General features: G+C 44.5%; 1 protein-coding gene across 1 annotated transcript in view; it reads right to left on the bottom strand.

The window, feature by feature from the left end:
• WIF1 (WNT inhibitory factor 1) overlaps positions 1 to 14736 on the bottom strand; it is a 43608-nt gene extending 28872 nt beyond the window's left edge. The window contains exons 1-2 of the mRNA XM_037390438.1: positions 14338 to 14736; positions 14106 to 14245 (exon numbers count right to left, since the gene is read on the bottom strand). Coding sequence (XP_037246335.1) covers positions 14106 to 14245; positions 14338 to 14470 — 273 coding nt within the window. The 5' untranslated portion in view covers positions 14471 to 14736. The remainder of the gene's footprint in view (positions 1 to 14105; positions 14246 to 14337) is intronic.
• Between the last annotated feature and the right edge of the window lie 10241 nt (positions 14737 to 24977).

The following is a 24977-nucleotide window of genomic DNA, read 5'->3' as shown; positions in this document are numbered from 1 at the left end:
GCACCTTCACGTGCCCTGGGCTCTGCTGAATTTCTCTGTGCTGGTTTTTAAAGTTGCACACCGCAGAGGCAGTGAGTCCTGAGTTTCGCTGTGGCACGTGGCTGTGCTGCTGAACACAGTTCTCTCCACTTGGTACCATTCCACTGAGTCTAAGTGGGTTATTTAGAGAAGCCCCCTCACCAAAAATGTCTGTCTTCTGCCCTAGCCACTGCTAGTGTACCAGTCCCTTCCTTTTCAAGGCCTGTCCTTCTCGCCTTCTCCTTCTTCTGGTCACAATCTTTATTTAGAGGGGATTCAGATGATGAACATGGCAAAGAGCCATGCTGGTTTTTCCTTTTTTCTCCTTCTGCTACTGTCCCTATCTTCAGTGGGATTAAGAAATAGTCCTGGCACTTTCTAGGTTAAAAGTTTTGTGCAAATGAACTTGGTGAAAGACAAAAGTAGTGTTCTGGTACAGGCAGTGCTGGCATGACCAGGGCAACCCTCCATTCGAGGAAGATGAAAAGAAATTAGGAAGACTTGTGACAGTCAGGGTCAAGTTGAGCTTCCAGATGAACCCTCTGCACACATTTGCAGGACTGAGTCCTACTCAGAAAGGTATGAAGCTTATTTTGGGAAAGCTACATCATCCTTCTGGGTTTTTTTCCACTCTGGATAACATGGCCTATCATCTGTCAATATAAATCCTGACAGGGAGGGCTAGCAGCTGAAAGGTCCCCACAAGAATGTTTTGCAGAGACCCTAACCTCATTTTTATTAGAGAAAATGCCAGTGAAACAGTTCAGCTTCAGACAAGAATACGTGGACCTCCCCAGATTTACCTCTATTGAAAAACCAGCTGGAGTCTGATGACACCGGAAGCTTATACTCTGCTTTGAGATAACAGCCCCATTTGGGATTAAAGAGTTTTGCTAAGATCAGAGATGTAATTTATTCCTTGACGCACAACTATGGTAAATCTGGTCTGCTCTTGCAGACTGAGGCCAAATTGTCCTTTTTTGTCACTTAATACATCCCAGATGTGCTGACACTCCCTAACTTCTGCTGGAGTCAAAGGCTGCTGGAGGTTCTCCAAATGCCCCAAACCAGCCTTTATTGACTAAACGCAGTGAGTAGCGCTGGACTGAGTGTGGTCCATGGTACTTGCAGGAAGAAAGACACACTGGAGCAGAACAATGTCATGCACTGCAGGCCCTGCTGAGCTGTCAGGTCAGCTCTCTGCATCACTACAGGGTGCAGAAATGCAGTGCTCAGACAGCAGCCTATGGGTCCAGCCCTACCTGTCACCTGCATCAGGCCTCGCTGTGATACCAGCCGGCTGAGTCAATTTTATTTGGTTCTGCTTGAATTTCTGCCAGTGAGAAGGTGCTTGGGGTTTGGGAGTTGTTTCTCTGTTCTGATTTGATTTGCCACATTTTCTGTAGCTTGCAGTACTGGGACTGCACCAGGGCAGCAGAAGGCAGGCTGAGACTGCTGTCACAGTCCCCCCTCTTCAGACATGGCCCGTGTGATGAGCTAACCAAGAGAGCAGATGAAGCTAAAAATTGATCACTTCTTTCTGCAGGGTTAGTTTTCAGCCAGAGCAGCTCCCTGAGCAGCCCATCAGCACTGGCACAACAAAGAGAATGGAAATGTGCGACCAGGGATGGGAAAGAAGATGGGACAGTGTCAGCTGGTAGCCTGGCTGAAGCTGTTGTGGAATGGCACTGGAAGTGAGGCAAATTGTTCCTATGCCATTGACAGGCGTCACGTTTTATTATCCTGGCATGAGGAAGCAGCTAAGCTGCGAATCATCAGCAAGAAGTTGGTTCCCTCAATGCACTGCTGAAAGCAACAGAACCCACACCCAAACAGGGCACGTGCATTCTCGATAGCACTGCCAGAGTCATCATGCGGACACAAGGTTTTTTACCTCTGAGAAAAACTTAAAAATCCAAACATGTGATCCCACCCTCAGAAATATCTTGCTATTGTTCACTGAGGTTTTACACCAGGAATAATTCAAGTTGACTCAGGTTTGTCTTGTTTTTAAGCTTTGGGTTTTAAGCAGTTTGTGTTAACAGGTTTCTTTGGAGCAACGCTGGATTACAAACACGTTTCTAAAATGTAACCAGGGAGTCACCAAGTGCCACCTTTCCGTTTGTGGCATGCCATGCAGGTGTGCTGTGCAGCTGAAGTGAAGACAGTTCGCACATCTGTTTTCAAGTGACTCTCTTGCCACATCTTAGGAAAATGTTGTACAGTCTCACGGAAGGCTGGACAAGGATGCTGCACCAGAGGCATTTGTGATCACACTGACCACACACATACAGTTTGCCAGTGAGGAAATCCACTGGTCAGGGTATGACCTGTCTCAGCTCAGGATGATGCTGTTCTAGTGCAAAGGTGAGGCCCATGCTCGGCTGCTTTTGCGCCTGAGGTTCTCAGGCAAACCAGCCTGGAACCCATGCACTCCTGCCTCAAGTGAGCCTGAGCTCCTCCAGCAGCCGTTGCCAGCACGGTGGTGCACACAGCATATGGGCTCCCTCCTGTGGATCTCCTAAAATGTACCGGAGAAGGACCATGGAGCACAGCCGGGGAGCCCTGCGGCTGAGGAAGGCCCACACAACCTGCTCTCTGCAGCTCCTCTCCCACAGCCTCCCCGGCGTGGGGAAGGAGATCCCATCTCTGCTCCGCTCAGGGTGAAGAGACACACCGCTGTCTAGACAATTCAGTTTGTGTAACATGCAAGCTGTTTTCAAACTTACAGATCTCTGAGGAACACAGTAGAGTTTTTTCCCTAATTCTTTCTACCTTTCGATCATTTGGTTTTCTTTTAAAGGAAACAGAGAAAATGTCATACAAAAAACACTTGTGTTAAAAAAAAGAAACAACTTTCAAGAAGCCTTATGGTATCCAGTTAAGCAGTCAAAAACCAGGAAATACCAGTGAATAATGCTGTATGTACAAACTTACCTCTGCCTCTGTTTTTACGAGGCATTCAAAGCTCATTAGGTACATGAGCCCATACCAACTCTCATCTATGAGACGTGACTCAGGTGCTTTTGCAACTGTGAATCTCAGAACCAAAGAACTGCTGCTGAAGGCCCGTGGGCTTCCTCAGGGTGAATGGCTGTTACAAACACTGGGTAGCCTTTGGAAATCTGGCCCATTACATCAACTGGACACATTAATATGCAGATACACAGTAAACTGCACAGTCACAAGCTGTGCAGTACAAGACATGCAGAGGTCTGGGGAAAGCATGCTTGCACATGAAGGCCAACTACCTTAATGTAATAGTTTGTTGCTGCCACCTTTCAATTGTATTTCATAAACTGAGATTCATATGAATTATGGGTGGCAGAAACTGGAATGACACAACTTGCTGACAACAAGATTCATTAGGAATGTTTTTTGGGGGAAATGTATATGGAAAAAACTCTCAAGCTCAAACCATGCTGGTCATTTCCTAAAACCCACGTATGTTTTCAAATGCAGATTTTTAAAGTAGTAGAAATCTGTTTTCCAAAAAACTGTGGTTTATCTGCAGGCTATTAACATACTCCTGAAGGACAACAGGCAAACAACACACCTCAGTTAGAAGGTCCATTTTCAATGATATACTGAAAGGTATGTTTAGTTGGTGGTTGAGCTGTTGACATGCAGGTTGTACAAATTTTAATCCAAGGGTTTTTGCTTTTTCAAATAAATGTCTTCAAATATTTTCAGTGCATTGAGAGTGGTCAGTAGCTCATCTTGCCCTTGACAGAAATATAACTTAAATTACTTCCTGTGGTAAAGGCTAAGTATACCATTACTAAATCTGGCTTATCTGGAAGTCTGTAATCAGAGATAAAAAGCAAGCTTCACGTAAACATCTTTGCTGCTTGATTACCATCAGAGTAGATGCTCATGCATGTAAACGGTCCTCTGAATGTGGCCAGGGTAGCAAAACCAGATTTGTTGTCAAGACATAACAATAATAACAATGTGTGAAACAGTGCTGCAAATTCTCGTAATTATCAGTTCAAGGAATTCTGCTCAGGTTATAAGAAAAGCACTAGCCCTCCTTTCTGTGTCTCACCGTGCTCAGGGAAGCCCCTGGGGACTGGCTGCTTCCTCCACCTTCTCCAATCCTGAGTGGAATAACCAGACAGCGCCCAAGCAGGAGACTGGCACAGCTCTCCTCTCAGAGCCAAGAGGGTTAGTTTGGGGATCCTCTTTTGTTTTTACCGGGAGTGGCTATAAAGGAATCACAGAAGGAAGAATTTCACAATGCCACTTTCACAGAAGGGCAACAGCCATCCCTTTCTTTCCATCTCTCACAAAAACGGCTTCCTACTTCGCACTCTTTATGAGACCTCTGGCCTGCAGAAGGGAGGAAATCCCAAAGAACCTGGGTATGCTCCATCACCTGCTCTAAACCAGGAAGAGGAAAAACTTACTGCAGTTACCTCAATCTTTGCAGACAGGGACAGGAAACATACAAACCTAGAGACAGAAGTTTCTGTTGGAGATGTTGGGGCTGGGGAGAGGTGGAGAAACAGAGATTTCACAAGAACTTGCAGAGGCTGTGAGCTCTGTAAGTCCAGGTAATCACTCCTCCCACCAGCAAACTGTCAGATTCCTCATCCTTTTAAATATTTCCCCATTAATTTAATGGAAAGAACTTATACTGCTTGGTTGTATTGTACAGGATGAGAAAACCTTAGTTTTGGATGAATAAAGGTCTTTTATAAATAAGTTAAATAGGAATGTTTTAAAACTTGTAATTCTACTGCTAGGTTTCAATTAATTGCTGTCTAAACAAATAATAGTCACAGTGGCATCATGGCACCAACTATATAAATTATGAAGTTTACTCAACTGCAAATGTTTGGAAGGACAATTACAAAGAGTCTATTAACTAATCAGGATATTCACACTGATATAATTCAAATGCTGATGCCATTACTGGGCAGGATAAGGCGCAGACTTTGTCCCATCAAAGGAAAGGTACGGTTATGTCAAGTAAAAATGTGAAACCCAAGTGGTTCTTGATGCAACGAAGATCTCTAATTTCTCTCTGTAAGGCACAGTATAAGCTTCTCCACCTTGTACTTAAGACCAACATGTCACAGCTCTGACTGGAGGGGAGCAACATGTTGGGTCATAAGCCTTCAGCTACACTCCTTTGCCAATAGGGAAATCTGATCATGCCTATGCAATCTGAATAGATGTTCCTCTGCAAAACTGGGAGGAAGGAGAGAAAGAAAACCCAGCACAAAGAAAAAAAATAAATAAAACCACCAATGCAATGGTCAACACAACCTGCTAGCAAGTTATTTCCTAACTCTTAATGTGGTTATGCATTTCATCTGTTGCTTGTGATTAAAGACCCAGTTAACTGTATTTTGCCTCTCCTTCCTTTCTGGCAGATGCCAGTGGGCTCTGTGGTACACCCTGCCTGTTCTCACTGAAGGTCTCTGGGTGGAATACTGCAGACACATAGCCACTTGCAGTAATTTGTTGTACCTGTAGCTTCACAAGGGAAAAATAAATTTGTTTCAAATGGATTCTGTTTCAACAGTTCAACTTATTTCCCAGAACCTCTGCAAGAAAGAGAACTGACTAAGGCTCAAACTTGGAAAAATGAAAGCAGTTTGCTGCAGTTTAAAAGGAACAGGTTGAAGCTGGTACTTGTACTCCTTACTGAAGCTGTTCAGTGGACTTTATTTCTTGCCTATGTGTTTTTTAGTCTTAGATCCCCATCCACCATATCAACATTCACACATTTGCAAGTTGACAGCATGTAGAAAACACTGCAGGGAGAGCCTACCTTCTCCTGCTCATCAACAAGTTGTGATTTCTCCATGTCTTTTTCATGTTCTCAGAACAAATAGGTTCATAATCGCAGTACTGAAAGCTCTGAACTTGTTCTTTGCTGGTCAGAACGGTCCAAGAGCCTGCTGTCTCCTCCTCTAGGCAGCCATCGTTGTGAAGGCTGGCTCTGCTGCTCTTGCTACTGGTTTCTGTGCTTCAGCACTCAGGGCTGGCGACAGATCTTCTCATTAGTGGGCTGCTGTTTAGGGAGTTTGTTTTCCCTGGTGATGGGTCAAAACCTGAGGCTGGGAGATTGCCAGGTTTGATGTCAAGCATATTTATTTCCTTTAGGATCAATTGGGTTTAGCTAGTCGTTTATCCAGGCTAAGGGGCAACTTCAGAGGATTTGTGGAACCAGCTCTGAAAGCCATGTTTGGTCTCTAAGTTATTTATTGAAGTATTTGGCAGTGATGGCAGCAAGTGCTGAAGCAGCTGGAAGGTAATTGCCCACTTTTCCTTATACAGCCAAACAAGCTAGATTCCACCAGATGGTTACAAAACAAAGCAAACTTTCATACTAGATGCAAAAAAATCCAGGTGTTTTCTTGTTTGGCTGAAAAAAAAATCCACCCTAAATCTTTGTAAGCCTTTACTAAGGCATTTCTATTCTGCATGTGCCTCTTCTCCAAATCAGACTTGTCAAGTAACTCCTCAGCATTTTAGTGCAGCTACGCAGTCTTCTATAAATGGACTACAAATCCACGTACTGTGGTGGATTTCAGGTATCGTATCTGGATAAAGTCCTACAACAGCATCACTGCCCTTGTTTTATTTATGTTACTTTTTCTGAGGCAGATCTCAGTTTGCTGCTTCTCTGTGATTGTACAAGCCAGTCTCAGTTCTGTGCTCGTGCCCGACCCATTTTGTGTTAATGGCTGGCTTGGGCGATGAGAGGAGAGCAGCGTATTTTGTTTACCTTGACTGTAGTAAGGCTTTCAGCACTGTCTCCCAGAACATCCCCACAGAAGAAGTGAGGAAGTGGGATTTACATTAAGTGAGGTGGATGGCTGCACTGCCAGGCTCAGTGGGTTATCAGCAGCATCACCAAGCCCAGCCAGAGGCCAGTCACTAGCAGTGTACCTCAGGGGTTGATGCTAGGTCCATACTGTTTAACATCTTTATAAATGACCTGGATGTTGTGACAGAGTGCACCTTCAGCAAGTCTGCAGGTGATACAAGCCATTTACATAACAGAAAACAGCAATAAAGCTAACTTCTACTGAAACATATAATTCACTGCAAAGAACAGTGTGTTTTGTTATGGAAAGACTATGTATTGCAATGCAACTGCCTGTTCTTTGCTGTGCATTTTGGGTGACTGCACTTTCCACAAGGTATGGGCTACAGTCTGATGTAGCAAAGAGTTAGGCCACAAATAAACAGTTAAAAAGCAAACAAGCAAACAAAAATACCCCAACAAAACAAAAAAATCCAACATGGTTGAACAGCAGAATGGAAGAGAATAATAGAAGTAGCATCTTTCAAAAGGTGGAATTTGTACACAAATAAAAGAAAATAAAAGAAGAACAAACTGGCAAGCCAAGTGTAATGCCACAGGAAGGCAAAACAAAAAATGGTTTTGAAATGCATTTTCCTGAAAGCTTTAAAAATAGAAATCAAGAATGCATTGCTCTGAGCCAATACCCAAAATTCTGTTCAACATGATGCCAGTACTACTACATATCACTGTTTTGAAAGCTCTGGGTCACACCGTATTCCTTTCATATGTGCATGTCCTAGGACAAGTACAGTTTCTCACATTCATTTTATACGTACATAATTCACACTTCACTAGAAGCAAGTCATTCATACTCATAGCTACCCAAAAAAAAAAAAAACCAAAACCTCTTTGGAAAGCATGATATCAACAAAAGTTGTTAAATACATTAAAAATCCTTCCAGCTAGTTCTTGTTATGGTTAGTTCTTACTTTTTACTCCATGGCATTACTTGTAATGGCATTAACTTTGGACCACCAAGAACATGCTTCGGAAGCTGTCTGTAAGTAAGAGGTGATGTTGACAGAAAACATTTTCACTTCCACAAGGAAGAAGAAAGCAACACAGCTTAGATTTTGTATTTTAGAAAAACCATTAGTAACATGGGGAAAAAAAAATCTGTACATTTTCACACAGTATAGTCTTGAAGCTCGGGGTGTCCTGTTAGTTCCAGTGCTTCTCAGCAGTTAGGTTGTACAATGCAGCTACTACTGTAAAAGTAGTGGAAATATTTTATTACTTAAGCTTTTTTGTTAAAAATATATTAGAATATTTATAGAAAGGATAAACAACGAAAATCTTGAAGAATGGTTTATTTAACACAGCTTTACACTGCTGTGTAAAGAGAATAATTGTGTAGTTTACACATATACCATGTAAATTACTATGGAAACCAGATGTAGCTTACACTACAAGGTGCCTTGTAACTCATCTCTGCTGAGCAATAAATCCCCCTCTTTTCTTCTTGGCAAAACTTTGAGAAACTTTACTGCTGTTTTCTATCAGCAGATACACCAGATGGCTGGCACATGCCTGCCTTACTAAGAAAGTGGGATCTCTACAGCATTACTTTGATCCCTGGTGGCATGTCTACAACACTGAGACGCAAAATACCACAGCTGAGCAGAATCTAAATATTAAAGGTTTGGAGCTGTGCTCTCAATATGAGAACGCTCTGTCTAAAAATCATGCTCACAGTATGTAAACATCTTCGCATTCCACATGGAAATTTTGGTACAGAGGTCAGAAAACAAAGTATTTCCCCTGTTTGGTAACATGAAACTGCAGTGAAGGTACTACTGTAAATCCCAGGAGTGCAAGTTTATGTGACTGCCCTGACCAAACTTCCAGAACACCAATACCGTTATCAGAAGAAAACCCTAAATTGTGCATATGAGCCATTTTTTAATCTGAAAAGCATCACTGCAATCGCTGGGTACGAGTAAAATATTTACCAAAAAAATCAGCAGCTTCTCTGAAGAAAGGCTTCCTTTGAAAAATTACATGCTTTGAAATTCACTGTTGTTTTTTTTTAAATTTCAGTTTATCAGGGAAATAATGATGTTTGAATGGAGAACCCTATTACATCAATAATGCCTTAAAACTGGTGGTCTGTTAGCTTTCCTCTGGACAAGGAAACAAAACTTCTACTGGCATAGCTGGATATTCCATTTTATCTTCATAGTCAGGCTACATCTCAGCAGTACAGGGTAATTCCAGAAAAATCAATTGAGCTATTCAGGGTTGATGCTCACACCTCTGAGATCAGAACTATCCTCCACAAGCTGTAATTAAATAGCACTCCTAAGCTCCACTTTACAATATAGAAATGATGCTAGGAAATGCCTTGATGACCTCTCTTTGATGACCTCAAGGTACGCATCTCTTTGCTTTACTCAAGGTTATCAATAACTCTGATCAGAAGTAACCCAGCCATTCCAGTAGGGTCAGGTCCAGTTGCCTCTTCTAAGGGCCCCAAGGACTATATGCCGGGATGCCCCCTTATCTCCTGACACTTGTGCTCTTGTGACCAGAAGTTCTCCCAGACCAAAGACCTTTCCCCAGCACTTTATTCCCTTGCACACAACGCACATCTCCTGTCATAGGGCAGAACGACCACTGCCACACCACAAAATGGCATGCATCCAGCAGCACCAGGCTGGATATGTCTTTAGCACTAATATACATGCGATATCCATGCACCATAAGACACGGGATTCAGGCACCAGCATACAACTGACCAAATGGCACATCACGGACACACGCATTCAACCATGCAAGAGGAGAGGAGCTGTGGGGTACTCATGACAGTTGGGAGTAGGAGGGAAGCTGCTACAATAATTCTTCTGGCTTCTCACCCAAATACTTCTCCCACATACGAAAGGAAGAAAGCAGCCTGGGCAGGCTGTGGCCTAGGCTGATTGCTTCTGTGGATCAAACCAGAGACTACTACAAGACAAAAATTCCAGCTTGCTGTTTGGTTTCTTTTTTCACCTCCTGTCTATTAAATCAACCTGGCTGCTGCTCTGTCACTGATCAACGTTTTTTTTTTAAATATGGCTCTCTCCCACCAATACTCACATGTGAACTTAATTCTATTGCTTTCAGAAGTCCCACTGAAAGTTAACCACACATATTGGGTTGTGTATTTGGAACTTAAATACCTGTCATACGTTTCTCAACACTGTAGAGATTATGTTATCACTGCAATCTTTGCTACCTTCCACTGGTGGACATGGTGAAACATGACATAGCATTAGATAGCATAATAGGGTCTCTTCCTCTCTCATTGGGAAGCCTTTCAGTGCAATCTTTCCCAGAGGACAAGACCCCCAAAAGTCATTATTCTTTATTTTGCAAAAACCATACAGAATAAGAGCAAGAAACACACCAGTGAGCTCCAGTGGTTACACAGATGCCTACCATATGGTATATATTACCACTGATTTTTGCTTTTTTAAACCTTTCAAATCAAGGAGCAACCTTTGTAACCACCAATTTACCCAGATTACATTTTTTCTAAAGAGAACGTAACATCTGTAATCTTATATTTAAATTCACAGGTAAAACCATGAAGTGCATAAAAACATAACAAATCCATTCTGCAGTACTCTAGCCTTCTCATAACCCCTGGCTCATCCTGACTTCCCCAGAAAAAGTAGGTATTTAGCACCTTCAGACCCTTAGATTTCAGGGTTTCCCCAATATTTCCTAATAATTATTTAGAACTAAGAGACTAAGGACTAAAAGCAACACATACTTTTCTTTGGTTAATGTTTTCTAGTGAAAATGGCCTTAATTTTCAAAAGTTTAATACCATAAAGAGTCTTTTCTGTGTAAAATAGATGCAGGGCAGAAAGGCCACTGCATTAGAAACATAACATCTTAAACGCAGTGGGGTTTTACCACTTCAGTTTATACAGAATACAGGTACAATCTAGTCCTTAAAACACTCCTTTCAACAGACATTTTTGAACTAGACTATGCACATACACAGCAGTGCAGGACTGAGAAGTATTGCCACTCCCTGGGTTGGATTATTTACTCACCTACAACTTGGATCATTATTTATCCCAGGAGCAGGTAGGTGGAATCTACCCACAGGATGTTTATATCCAGTTTCCACAGGTGTAAACAGGGATGCAGGGTGCATCTCAGGAGAGACTTAGCCCTACCCTGCTGGAGAGCCCAGGTGTGGTGGGTTGACCTTGGCTGGCTACCAGGCACCCACCCAGCCACTCTCTCACTCCCCTTCCTGTTGACACAGACAGGATCTCCTGTACCTTCTCAGGAGAAGTCTGGTCTCTATAGACCCAAAAACGGTCTAGCTACTGCTAGAGGCTGTGGCATATGCTACTGACAGTGCCCAAAACCTTGGCGCTCCAGAGAAACACCTTCAAATCTCAAGTGGGATACAAGATATAAGGCACAAAATACAAAACTCACAGAAGAAATTATTTCAGCTTTACCAAACAGGAAACAGCTGTATGCTAGTGAACAGTTGTTTCACAGAAAGCAGTCTAGTACCTCAGTATCTTGAATGCCTTTCCTCTTTCAAAGAATACATTTCAATTTCTTTTCCTTCTTCCTTTCTTGACTCTCTCCTCTCCTCCCTTCCCCTTCCCAGACTTAGGAAATCCCCAGAAAAAAGTATTCTGCTGGAATAAAGGTAGCAAGTATTTAGTACTTTCCTGGATGCGTCAATGGAAACTTCTAAGAACATGTATACTTAAAAACAAAAGAGAACACTGAAAAAATATGTTAGAATGTGCTCATTTGTTCCCCTCATAAAATATTGGAAATTCTGGAGAAACTGTGTTTTTTTGCCACAAATAACTTCTATCCTGCTTCTCTTTGCAGCACTACTGTGGGCAATGGTGTTGTTGCTCTATGGGCTACAGAAGAAATACTCATGTTTTTTCCTGCCCTTTCTCATCATATAAAGAGCTGCCTGGCAGAGGGACAGTAACTGCCCTGGTTTCCACAGAGGATGATAAGAACAGTGAGTAACAGGCAGCTGTAACCAAACACCTCTGAGGGATACAAAAACCAACGGGACTGTAATACCAAAAGAAGACATTTTCTCTAGGATGCTGAGTATATCCATTTTTTCCCCAACTCATAAAAGACTAGGGGGTTGAAACTCCTTCCTAAGCTTAGGCTGCTGGTTGAAATCCTGCTCTTCATCTGCAGATGTGCATACGTATCTAAATATCCACAGCCATAAGGCTGGAGTGCCAATGTTTTTATTGACTGTACACACAGATGAACTTGTAAGGAGTAGTTAGATGAGATTATAAAATCTCCAAATGCAGAGTCTCTCAGCTTTAACACTTGTTTGACCCATGAACATCTGAAAGTTAACACACTGTTATAGGGACAGAGTGGTGCAATGACGTGACTTTAACCGTTTAGGTATTTCACTTACAAATTATGTTTCATCTAACAGGAACTCAGTAATTCAGCCAAGAGGAGAAGGAATGATGGGTTAAACAGCTTTGCTGCTGCTCAGAAGGGATTTTGTCCTGCAAGTTGCATCAAGGGGAACACTTATTTATGTTGTCTTTAAGCCTGTGACTCCACATCAGTGTTACAATCATCTTTTCCTAATGAGCTACCTGTAGGCAGCAAAGGAGGGAGAGGAGAGCACAAGAAAGGAGGGCAAGGTTCAGTCTAATATCTCAATCCTCCTTTCCCAAAAAGAGGTAGTAAATTTTATCATGGACAGCAAGCGAAGCTGGCAGAGAAACATCACAGGAAATATCGTCCCAAACCACACTAATTATTTCTAGGTACTTAAATGCCAACCCTTGGTGTACAAAGTCGTTTCCTCTGTAAAGCCGAACTGGAACACCAAAGACCTTCAGCAAGTCACTTAGCCTTTGTGACTAAGTTTTGTCTCTCTGCATTCCCTTCCCTCTCTAAAAGAAGAGGTGAAGTGTTTCCTGAACTCAAAGGCTTTGTGAGGACAGCAAAAAAAATCACAAGGGCCTCAGACAACACCTCAAAGCCAAACAAGTTCTGTAGTCAGAAAGAGTATTTTAAAACAACCAAAACCACAACCAAATTGGTGAAGCTGCAATTAGCTGAATTATACAACCAATTTACACTGAATGTTTGAAGGTAAATATTGTTTCATCTTTACCAAGCTCTTTATTGCACGAAGTCCACGTCCGGATTTTAAAAATGACTTAATTTCATCCATCGTTTTTCTGTTACATTGATTTCTTTTCTGTATCCGCCACAACGTATGCTAACGTGTTTCAGCTTTATGCAAATTTAGCATACATTGTCAGCATGTCAAATCGTGCATCTGTTTCTTCAGAAAAACATGTCATTCTTATCTTTTCAATGAAAGAACCCAAAGGGATCCAATACACTACAGAGCTGTATGGTTTTGCAATTAAACTTGATAAAATTAAGACTACAGGAGACAATTATTATTTACCAGAACTACAAATGAAGCATGCGCGTTCAGTAAATAGACATCAATGAATAACCTGTAGCGTACGTCCATAAACTGAAGGGAGCCGAAAGAAAATTGCATCCGAACTACCGCCAGGTTAAGTTTTATTGAAAGCAAAGGCAACCGGTGTCTTCCCCGCGGGCTCCGGGTGGCCGCTCCCGCCTCACACGGGCCCGCCGCGTCCTCCAGCGCCCGGGACACCCGGCGCCACCGCGCACGCCACAACCCCGCCTTTAAGCACGCGTTCCCCGCGACGGGGCCGCGCGTCCCGCCGCCCCCCGAGCCCTGCCCGCCGGTCCTGCCGCCCGCCGCCCCCCGAGCCCTGCCCGCCTGTTCTGCCGCCCCCCGAGCCCTGCCCGCCGGTCCTGCCGCCCGCCGCCCCAGCCCGCCGCCCCCCGAGCCCTGCCCGCCGGTCCTGCCGCCCGCCGGTCCTGCCGCCCGCCGCCCCCCGAGCCCTGCCCGCCTGTTCTGCCGCCCCCCGAGCCCTGCCCGCCGGTCCTGCCGCCCCCCGAGCCCTGCCCGCCGGTCCTGCCGCCCGCCGCCCCAGCCCGCCGCCCCCCGAGCCCTGCCCGCCGGTCCTGCCGCCCGCCGGTCCTGCCGCCCCCGAGCCCTGCCCGCCACCCCGGCACCCTGCGGGCTCCGGGCGCTGCCCGCGCGGCGTGGGCGTGGGGCACGGCGGCAGGCGACCCGCACCTGGGGGCGCACCGGCACCCTCGGAGAGGGTCTCCCCGACTATTCCACAGCCAAACCACCTGTCCGGTTTTAAAGAGCCGCCCCTCGCCTCGTCTCTGCACCTACCCGTCCCGTTGCCTGCCAGGTGAAGTTCATGGCGTGAATGCCGACGGGGATGGCGGGCATCCTCTGTTGGGCTTTCCTGAAGTCGTGGGTGAACGGGGCCATCTTCCCCTCGGACACGATCAGGATGTCCTCCTCGAAGCCTGCGAAAGGCAAAGGGGCGCGATGGGCGGCAGCCCCGCCGGGCCCGACTCCCGCCCGCTGCTCAGCCGGCCGGGGCAGCGGCCCCGCTTACCGATGAGGACCCGCGCTTGCTGGGCATCGATCCACATGTAGAGCGTGTCGGGCTGCCGCGGCGCGGCCCGCAGGCTGCAGAGGCTGAGCGCACCGCAGAGCAGCGCGGCGCACAGCCGCCCCGCCGGGGCCATGCTCCGCGCACCGCCCGCCGCGCCCGGGGCTCGCCGGCTGCCGCTGCCGCTCCGGCCGCGCCTGCCCTCTGCCGCTGCGCGCCCGCAGGCGCGGGGCGGCCCCGCCGGCGGCGGCGGGAGGGGGGCGCGGAGCGGGGCGGGCACGGGGAGGGCGGCGTGCGGCGTCGCAGCCGCGCACGGCCGCCGGCGGGCAGCCGGGAGCTCGGTGCTCGCAGGCTGCTGCAGGCGTGCGCCTTCCCCAGCTCCGATGGGCGGCGGCGCGACGTGCAGCGACGGGGTAGCCGGCGGTCGGCCCCCCGCTCCCCCGGGCACGGTGCGTGACCCACGCCTCCTCCGCCCCGGGGGACGTGCCGTGGGGCCGTCGTGCCCGGCACATGCTGCGCACGAGGTGCGATGCGGTGCGGCACGTCCGCCCCGTCCCGCTGCTCGCCCGCAGGGGCAGCGACGGCACCCCGGCAATGCCGTCGGCACCGCCACGGGCACAAACGCATCGGTGAAGCAAGCAAGCCTGTGCGCCGCGGCCGCCTGGCACACGCGGCGCTGGGGCTGGGGGAGCTCCAGCAGAGCGGCAGGGGGGTGCAACCGGGCAGGGGCTCCCAGCGGGATCCGGCACGGCCGGGCCGCAGAGCAGCGCGGCAGCGACGGCGCGTCCCGGCGCTGGGGTGCTGCGCGGTGCGGGTGACAAGGTGCCAGAGGGAGAAAAGGCTTTCACCTTGCGTGTGTCCCATGGTCTCGGGAACAGTGGTGATGCTGAAAGACACTGAAGTGTTGCCATTTATGCAGAAACTGGAACGGGGTCGATGTAGAAACTTAGTACAGCTGAAAGAATTTTACGTTCAAAAAGTTATTTAAACAGAATCATGCCCTTTAAAGGAAGAAAAAAAATACTGTTTCTATATTTTTCAGATTCTTTCATAAGAAAAGACCAAGTCTTACTTAAAAAAAAAAAACAAACCTAAATCTGACCAGGGTAGATACAGTTTGAGTAAAACCCCCAAGTTTCTGTCTGTAATGTTCTGGAAGGAGCCGAAGGGTATTTTCTGCCTGTGAATGCTGCCTTGGGTGCTGCTGTGCTCCATCCCATGACTGCAAAAGTTACCTCTGGATTAACTGCCTGAAACAGAATTCTTCGGGTCATGGGAAACACCATGAAGTTGGTCTTGCTTTTCCAGACAGATTTATATGAGCTGGATTTGCCATGTCGGCTTACACACAGGGAAAGGTACTGAGCTCTGTCATTATTTCGCTTTTTCATGCCCCAGGAGCACAGCCGAACTGGTAATGGTGATTTTTGTACGCAGAAGATTTATGCTTCAACACATTAACTAACCTCACCCTCCCACTGACGTACTGAACTGCCCGTTTTCCTCCTCTCCCTCCTCCTGCCGCTGGCTGACGTTACAAACGCCGCCTCGCGTGCTGTCCCGGCGCAGGTACCCCCCCGTGTTCTGTCCCTCGGCCCGCTCGGGGGTTTATTGTCAAACCCCCCAGGGCAGCACACGTGCGCGCCAGGGAGAAACGCGCGTACTGACACACCGCGTGCATGCGTACGTGTCAGAAATACCCTGTAACTATGAAGCGCGCCGTGAGAACACCGCCTCTACATTTTCCATATGCAAGTGCACGTAAGGCACCCGTGCGCCCGCCAGCACTTGCAGGCGCCTTCCTTCCAGTGCACCGCGTTCTGCGGGTGGGGAGCTGGCGCGCGGGGACGGAGCGGCTCGCGCAAGTTCATCCGAGGAAGATGCGGCCGGGATGCAGTGCTCCTGCATCCGCAGGTGCTGCCCTAGAAACCTGCCCAGCCGGAAAAGCTCAAGCTCCAAAAGCTGGAGTCAGCCTACGTACCCTTAACAGAAATGCCCCACCTCTAGACCCTTGTTAGATAAGGGTGATTATTTACTATCTTTTTATTATTTATCATTATTTATTTTGTATAAAGTTTCATCTTACGCACTCCCCTGCGCTTGCCCCTAACCGACTACCTACGGTTCGAAGGGTAACCGCGGGTCAGGTTGCTCCCGAATTCCCGCCCCCTGGCCGGTGCTTTCCTTCCGCCCCGCCCGCCCCGGGGGAGCGGCCCCCCCGCGCCGGGCGGGACACCGGGACACCGCCGAGACACCGCCGGGACACCGCCGGGACACCGCCGGTGCGAGGCTGCCCTCTGCCGGCCGCCGGCGGCCCCCGCAAGCCCCGGGGCGGGACGGCTGCCACAGCTCCCGCTCCCTTCCCGCGCCGCCCCCCGGCTCCAGCGGCGGGCCGGGGGTCTTGTCCCGCAGGCTGCACTGCCAGGGGCCTTCCTGAATAATCTAATAAACAGGGAGAGACACTGGCATTCGATCGATGTTCCTAAAAAAAACCATGCCGAATAAAGTTACGTCATGTGGAGTTTTGAGGTAGTATAGGACAACAGCTGTTAATTATTTTGGAAATTTGCTACTAATGGATGTGATTTTAGAAAGCAGAAAAAATATTTTGATTTGAAGAATTAAATGCGATTAATTTTTCCTAGCTTAGAAGTACACAATTTTAAGTTTGCTACTAAAGAGAAATGCAGTGGGGGAAAAATAATATCTGAACTATAAAGCTTTTAGGAAGAGGTTAAAATGGGTCCTTAATATAGGTAAGCATTTTGTGTGTTCCAAATATGATTCAAGTTGTTATTTTTCACGTAAAGACGCTTTCTTAAGATCTAGCAAAGGAAGAGAATTTAACTACCAAGTAATGACACTGGAACATAATTTCTGAAACTATGAGGGTATCATATAAACACCCCTTAGTAAAAAAATGCAGTTGTGATCAGCTGACTTTCTGCAGAAATCAGGAGCGTGCAGTGGCTGAAATGCTGTTCAGTACCTGCAGTAGGGCCCACCCAGCCTGTGCACCTCTGTGCCCGTTGGCACGCTGCGGGTCTTTTCAGCAACATCTGCCGAGGTTCCATGAGCCCTGCGTTAGTGCCGAGCCTGGCCTGTGGTACCGCAGGGTCCGTTCGCCTGAGTTCCTCTCTGTTGTAGTATTGTACCACGATGAGATTCATTGAGGATACGGTTTGCAAAGCTTGTGTTCATGCTGCCTGCTTGCATTCAACGTGAAGATCTAGGTAAGAGCTTGTTATATTTCTTCTCGATCCCTTATTTAAATGTCTCTTTCTTCTAATTCACATGATGTATTTCAGGGAATAACAGTCACTTTTTAAGTGAGTTGAGAGCACTATGAGAGTGGAATGGAATATACTTGGAAGAGCCAACATTTTGTGGTTCTTTGTTTAATTAAATGAAAAACATACATGAAAACAGAACTACATTGTGAATGTGGCTTCAAGATCCATTAACTTTCCTAGGAATGCACATACATTTGTAGCCTGCTCTGACATTCATTGCAAATGACAGTATTCCCCTGATGACAGCCTTGGAATGAATTAACGAATGGATGGTTTGAATGATGGTATATCTGGGGAGGGATACGGAAGACAGTGCCTGATGCCCATCAATCATCAATTATGAGTAATATAAAAATAGGGAGAAAAATGCATAAATAATAACAGTAATGGGCATAAATATGGCCTGAGGTGGTAATTTTCATCCCCAAGGTTATACATGCTGCTTTACCTCAGGTGTACAGAAACAGTAAATAAAGATTTTATTTATTTGTTTCTTTGTGGTGAACACCAGTAGATAATAACCAACACCTGCACAATTTAAATAAGGAAGAAGATGCCAAATTGCAACAGGATTTTCAAAAGTGCTCAGCCTTCACTGGGTTTATTCACTGAAGTGAATCACAAAATTTGTGCCAGTTTCAGCAGAAACAAAGTTTATTCATTGGGAATTAGATCCCCTTAAATTTTTGCTGGTTAGGCCAAAACAACCAGCATCAAGAGCTGAGGGTGGGGTGGGGGGTGGGGGGGTGGAGGATGGGGATCATAGAACTGTTTTTATTAGAAAAGTCAGTTTTGCTGGAATTGGAATACGTTGAAGTTTCTGAAATTTCAAATGGGAAATCAAAGGCTCCACATTCAGTTATTCTGAATATAACATTACTATTATTTGTTTTAGAACATGGTCTATATTGTAGCATTAAAAATTATCTTAAAGCAACAATCAAGGTTGTAACATCACACACTCTAGAGGCAGGAGAGGTCCCCTATTTTATGTCATTTATGATACAGTTATTTATCTGTTCTCTTTCTTTTCCTACAATATTCCTGGCTCATCCGTTGGAGAGCATGGAATTAGTCTGGCTTTGAACCAAGCTGGGTACCGAAGATGACAAATTATTTTTAGAGCCATTGCCTCCTTTGTTGCTGAAGTTGAAAAGTGTATAGCAAATGAGACAGGAGCTTGCAGAAGTAAAAATTACCACATCACTAAAGAAACTAGAGAGAGATGTCCTTGTCCTTGTTTCTGTCACACTCCTATGTGGCAATAGGCAAGTTACTTCATTCTTTTTCCCAGGTGGTCACCTATTTTTGTTCTTCATTTCAGGGTGCCTGACATCAGCTCTTTGGTCTTGTCTGCGGAATACCAGAATAGAGGTAGGTTATTGCAGAGATGGTGCAAAAAGGTATGGTTCTATCTTTAAAAAGGATAGTATAGCGAGAAGATCAAGGCCAGATGATGAAGACTGAAGAAAATGAAGTATCAAGTAGGCATTACTTGTTTTCTGCAACTGTATTATTAGCTACCACCTTATGATGCAAGAACATGTGTTACATGCACACTCATCGTTCTGGGAGTTTTAAAAGTTTTTGCATCATTGAATTTGCAATGTTTTAAATGCTGGGGTTTTTTTTATAATGCATGTGCCATTTCTCAGTTTTTAAAAAAGCAGATCTAACCTTCTTTTAAACTGCAGTAGCAAATCACACTGCTTTAACTTAATTAGTCTTTATTGTAATTTTCATTATCTTAATAGATTGTAGTAAATTTAGACTTTAATAATTTCATTTTTAAAAGGAACAGTGTACACTAATGATTTTATCAATTAATCCCAAAATTTATCATTGCTATGAGCCTGAAGGCATCACTTCCCAGCTCTCTCACAGTGACATGTCTTCTAACTTTGCTTCAAGCTGCAAGTTCCATTTCTGAAATGGATTTTGTGTTTAACTGAGCAATGTGAATACTTGGTTCAAAACAACTCTCAGACCAAAGTAATTCTAAACAAAGTAGATTCTTTGTTGTTGTATATTTTTATAAATAATTTCCATGCAAGTACATTTTTAATAGTTTCAGTTTTCTCAAATCTTGATTATCATTGAAAAGTATATTTCATTGAAAAATGTATACCATGAAAATTAGATGTCCCTAAAACACCAAAAAACATACTAGTTGCATTAGTTTAGGATTAACATAATTCATTGTACCTTTCCCATTCATAAGATTAGCAATTAGACTAAAATTAATTTATCCAAGTTGCTTTGAAGTATTTACTTGTGAAATATTCTCAGAAATAATTAAAAGGAAAACTTCATATGGGAATACATATATATGAAAAACTATTTCTATGAGTTTCCTTTTATTGCTTGTATTTATGAAGCTTCTGTACTACTTTTCAGTGAATGAAGAGAACTTTACCACCTCCCCCAGGTATTTTGTCCCACGCTGTTTGACAGAGGATGGGACATTGCCTAGAAATGGCAGCATTAGTTAGCGTAGGTGGGTGGCCCAGGGTCTGGTGGCCCGTACCAGCTCTTCTGCAGAGGAAGCAAAAATCCTGTTTAATTGTGTCATTCTGTTTACCAGGGTGGATTTATGGGGTGAAACAAAGGGCAGCCATTTGCTCTGGTTTCATGGGAGCAAAGCTCCCTGAGGGGATGCTCCAGCTCAGAACTGGAGCTCAGCACCTCTTGCAGCCAGGCAGCACTATGTGGAGCGCCCGACACTAGCTCACAGTGTGGACCTGGGACACCACCTACCACAGGGTCTCATCTTCGAGCAGTGCTGGAGGCTGCCAGGAGGCTGACAGGCTGTTTCAGGCACTGGGTTTAGCCTGTTCTCAGACACAATGAATTCCAGAGGCTAACTGGCCATTCTGGGGCTGAAGAGGATATTTTCTCCCAGTTTTAAATTGCCTTATTTTATTTTCCATGAGCATTCCCTTGTTCTGCAGACGAAGGAAACCCTTATCCTTCTGCTCTCCGCTACTTAGTGCTCTAAATATTATCATTACTTGAGTTGCTTGTCCCTTCCCTCTGGTGCACATCCTTGCTTTCTCTGTATCAGATCTCTTCCACGCTCCTGGTCATTCTTCTTCCCTTTCTCTGGCTGTACATTACCTTTGCAATACTCTTTTTGGAGGTATGTCAGCAAGTGCCATTCACAAGGCCACACCATTAGTTTTTCTTGAGAACATTGGTTTATGTTTTAGCTTGTCTTCCTATGCAAATGACATCTATACAATGTTTGCAATGTCTGTGAACTAATTAGTTGATTTCTACCAATTTTGACAGTTAAGTATAGGTGTCAAAGCTTATTTAATACCTTATTGCAAATAGTTAGCAGCAAAGCAGAAAGAAAAGAGGCAGCCTCTAAATGTCCTGTCTGTGGCAGAACTGCAGCCTGTCCTCATGCATTATTTCATATAACAGAATTACTTTTCCCTAGATGTCCCCAAATGTAGGGGGAACTTCAGCTGGAGTTACCTTCTCAAACAGAAAATCAATCAGTCATGAGGTGCAAACTGTAGTAATCCAGTCTGTGTTAGATTCAGTACCCTCTGAGATTGCTGGTACTGTTCAGTATCCCACTTCCGCATAACCTAACTCTCCTTTAGGTCTTTTTCGACAGACTCAGTTACTTATGCCTATTTGGGGCAAATCTTCTTGGATCTTGTGAAGAAGTACTGGGATTTATTTTTTCCACTCTAGTGAACATTATTTTATGCTAAGAAACACTAAATTTAGTGGGGGTTTAGAGAGAAAGCTAGAAGATCTTAGCAAAACAAAAGGAGAAGAAAGGAGAGAAGAGTGGATGCAATTAAGTTTCTACCTTAGAAATGACAGAGAACATGAATAAGAGCTGACAGAAATTAATCCTTCACAAAATTATTCTTGTATTGTAGCAAATGAAGCAATCTCTTTTATTGAAGTTACTTACCTGCAATACCAGCTTCAGAGGACTTAACATCTACAGCTATTGGAGGAGATACTGGGCAGATTTGATAAATATTGCTCACTGAAAAGGAACGAAAGGTATGAGAGCTGTATGATTTGTTGCTGAATGTGGCTGCCCACAAAGCCTTTGATGCATATGTCATACACTGGAGATTAAAAGCTCAAATTCTGCGACTATGGGATCATGCGAGCTTCTTTGATAACCCATCAAGTGGTCTGTGACTTGCCTAGCAAGAAAACTTTAAGCACTTACAGAATCAAAGTTAAAACTAGAGATACCATCACCATTTCTCACAGAAATAATAAAAAAAGCAGGTCAAAATCTTTTAGGAACATTCTTGGGAAACTATAGCCAATGTCTGAAAAGACCAGCAGAGTGACAATGCCTTAGAAGCAGAAAGACAAAATGTATACTGTCCATCCCATGTTAGGGAAGAATAGACATGGGCGGGATTATAGATGCCATAGCATGAAATAATGCCTAGCATATGGTAAGAAGTATGTGAACTGTAAAGTGGGGAAAAATCACTTTGGGCCATATGTTCCCCTCTGGCATTAAACTGCATAAAAGAACAAAATAATCCAAAAATGATGTGATTTTTGAGGTGCAGCCATTCAGCTGCATTTCCCTGCTGTTTTGCTGCAGAGCGGGATCCAGACATACTGTACAAGAGGCTACACATAAAGTGTAGCTTTATGTACATCTTCAAAGTACAATACTTTGAACTGCTCTAAAGAAAGGGGAGCATGGCTCCATTCATCTCCCAGTTCAAACCCTCCCCATGCTGGAACTGGCACAGAAACTGAAGGGCAAGGCTGGGCAGGGCAGGGATCCTGATACTCGGGTTCAGTTTCGGTAGAATGTGAGTCAGGCATGCGGGATGCCATCCTTGTCTAAATAAAGGCGGTGGTAAAACTGCTATTGACCTAACAGGGCCAGAATTTCTGTCTCATTTTATATGTCAAATGCCCCCATCTTCCTGGAACAACTGTGCAGCTGCTGCTGAGACATCGCCCCGGGCTCCTGGTGCTGCTGTACCACACAGCTTTCCCGACATCCTCTGGAGATACAACAGGACATGGAGTGGTTCATGTTTGGAGCAGGACCGCCTGTACCCTGCATTTCATGCGTGTGGATTTTAGGTGGTGTCAGAAGTATGACACTGTGGGGAGCTGCTCATTTCTCAGCTCTTCCTTTTTTAAAAAAAACACATCCTATTTGCCATGTTTTTACAGAAAAGGGAATACAGTTACTTTTCTTCTTGGAGCAAAACCCCTTGAATTCCTTAGTTTTGCTGCTTTCCCTACTACGCAGCCAGAGAGATGAGAGCATACATGTGGGAAACCTGGAAGGAGTGCTTCGTAGGAGCTCCATTCAAAATGTACATGTTAGCAGAAGACAGGACATGTGGCAGTTCTGCTTACATGGGAAGCAGTCAAAGGTATAACAACATGATCCAATATGAGGGAAGCCGTGTAACATAACATCATTCACAAATAAATGTGGTATATTGAGCTGTAAAGCTAGATAGAGGAAAAAATTAATGCAAAGGTGATCTGACACACTGGAAGACTATACCATGAAAATAAATAACTTCTAATTAGGGCCTCTTACATTCTCTAATTGTGAAATATTCCTTCCCCAGCAAACTAATTTCTACCACAGAAGTTTTAATTTCTATGTTCCTTGGGCATTCAAGTTGCACTTTTTTTTTCCTGACTGATAATGTTTATTACACTTATTAAGCCTTAATTTCTCACACATGAGGCAATAAAATTTTGTTGACTTTCAATTACCTTGGCATGGGGAAGAGTAAAATGTGGGTTTAGTGTGGGAGTATGTACAGAGAATCAAAACATCTGGACTGAGGGCAAAGGCTTTTCAGTCCCTTAGGTAATGACGGGTAAAGGAGTTGAGGAACTGAATGCCAGAGGTTGTAGTCCTCAACACGAAGGGAAGAAAGCTGAGAGAAGAAATGCAGTAACAGATGTAGAAGGACAGGGTGTTGGCAAATTAAAAAACTGTTAAAAGATCCACTCAGCAAGACAATATGACATGCCTGGCATTAAACTTAAAATAATCACAAACCTTTTAATTGCATTAAAGTTCCTCCATACTTACTTCATGACACATCTGAAAATTATCTAATTAAAATTGGGCATTCTGAGTAAACAACATACTTCTGAATCTCTCCAGAAGGCTGGTGCTGCTTTTTTACTGAAAGCAGTAGGCATTACAGAGGACTTGTGGGTTCATGCCTATGGCAGGTAGTGACAGTAGTTGCCTGAGTGACACACAAAAGGACTGTACTGCTTAGAGAGGTCAACGCTGGGATTTCTTTTTGTCGTATTAATTCCTGGAGATGGAGGTTTGCTTAATAGCCAGGACTCAGAAATATTTTTACACAAGTGGTAGATTGTAGAGAACATAAACAGTTTTTTGGTTTCAAATGACACAGGCAGCACCTGAAGCAGAGTGAGAACAGCAACGTCATAGCATGTTTATTAGTAGGTTAATGTTCTCCTTTGCACATGAAATGTTCTTGAATTGCATAGTTCATGTGGTACTGAGTACCCCACAGCAAGTACCAAACAGGTGAAGCAGAGTGGGTATGCTAGGGCAGGTAAATCCAGTACAGAAACCCATAGAACGAGGAGATTCAGTGAAGGAAGTGATGGAGTATCTGGATTTTGTATGTATCCTCAGCAATCCATTCATTACGTAAGTTACAGCACTACAGCGTTACCAGATGTCAAAAGGAGAATAAATAATGTGAGATTATGAAAAGTTGAAAGTGGAACATGAATTCTGAGAGCAACAGATGGATAATGAGAGTGTTAAAACGTACGCATTATCTACAATGTGTATATAGAGACTTTTGCCTGACATGAGTTCTTCAGAAAATCCTAATGACAACTGCAGATAGATTTCAAAGGACCCAGACTTTCACAGTTAACAGAATGAATGAGGCAACTTGTACAGCCAACACAATGTCAATATGAATGATGTAAAATTATATGAAAAATGCTGAATTGTGCATAGTAAAATGTTTCCTAGGGGAAGCAGCAAGGAGTAATAGGTCCTAAGGCATGGTTTCAGTAAATGATAAATTAAATAGGAAATGCTCCAGTTAGTAAAAAAGCCATGGAAAGCATAGATATGTATATAAGAAAGCTAAACCCAAATTATAAGGCAGTGATATAAAATAAATGTCATAGCATCATGCAAAATATACGGAAGCAATTGAAGCAACTAATGTTTTCATGCAACAGTTCAGCTTTATACGTATATTTATATCCTTTCGATAATCAAATGGGCATGGAGTTGCTCTTGAGCTTAGGATAAAGGAGCATGGAAAACCTGCCTGGGTAAAAGCAAAACCAAAATTATGTTTA

The sequence above is a fragment of the Falco rusticolus genome, chromosome 5 (genome assembly GCF_015220075.1).
Source record: "Falco rusticolus isolate bFalRus1 chromosome 5, bFalRus1.pri, whole genome shotgun sequence".
Classification (NCBI taxonomy): domain Eukaryota; kingdom Metazoa; phylum Chordata; class Aves; order Falconiformes; family Falconidae; genus Falco; species Falco rusticolus.
The sequence above is the reverse complement of the archived record's forward strand: the minus strand, read 5'-3'. Positions and strand labels throughout refer to the sequence as shown.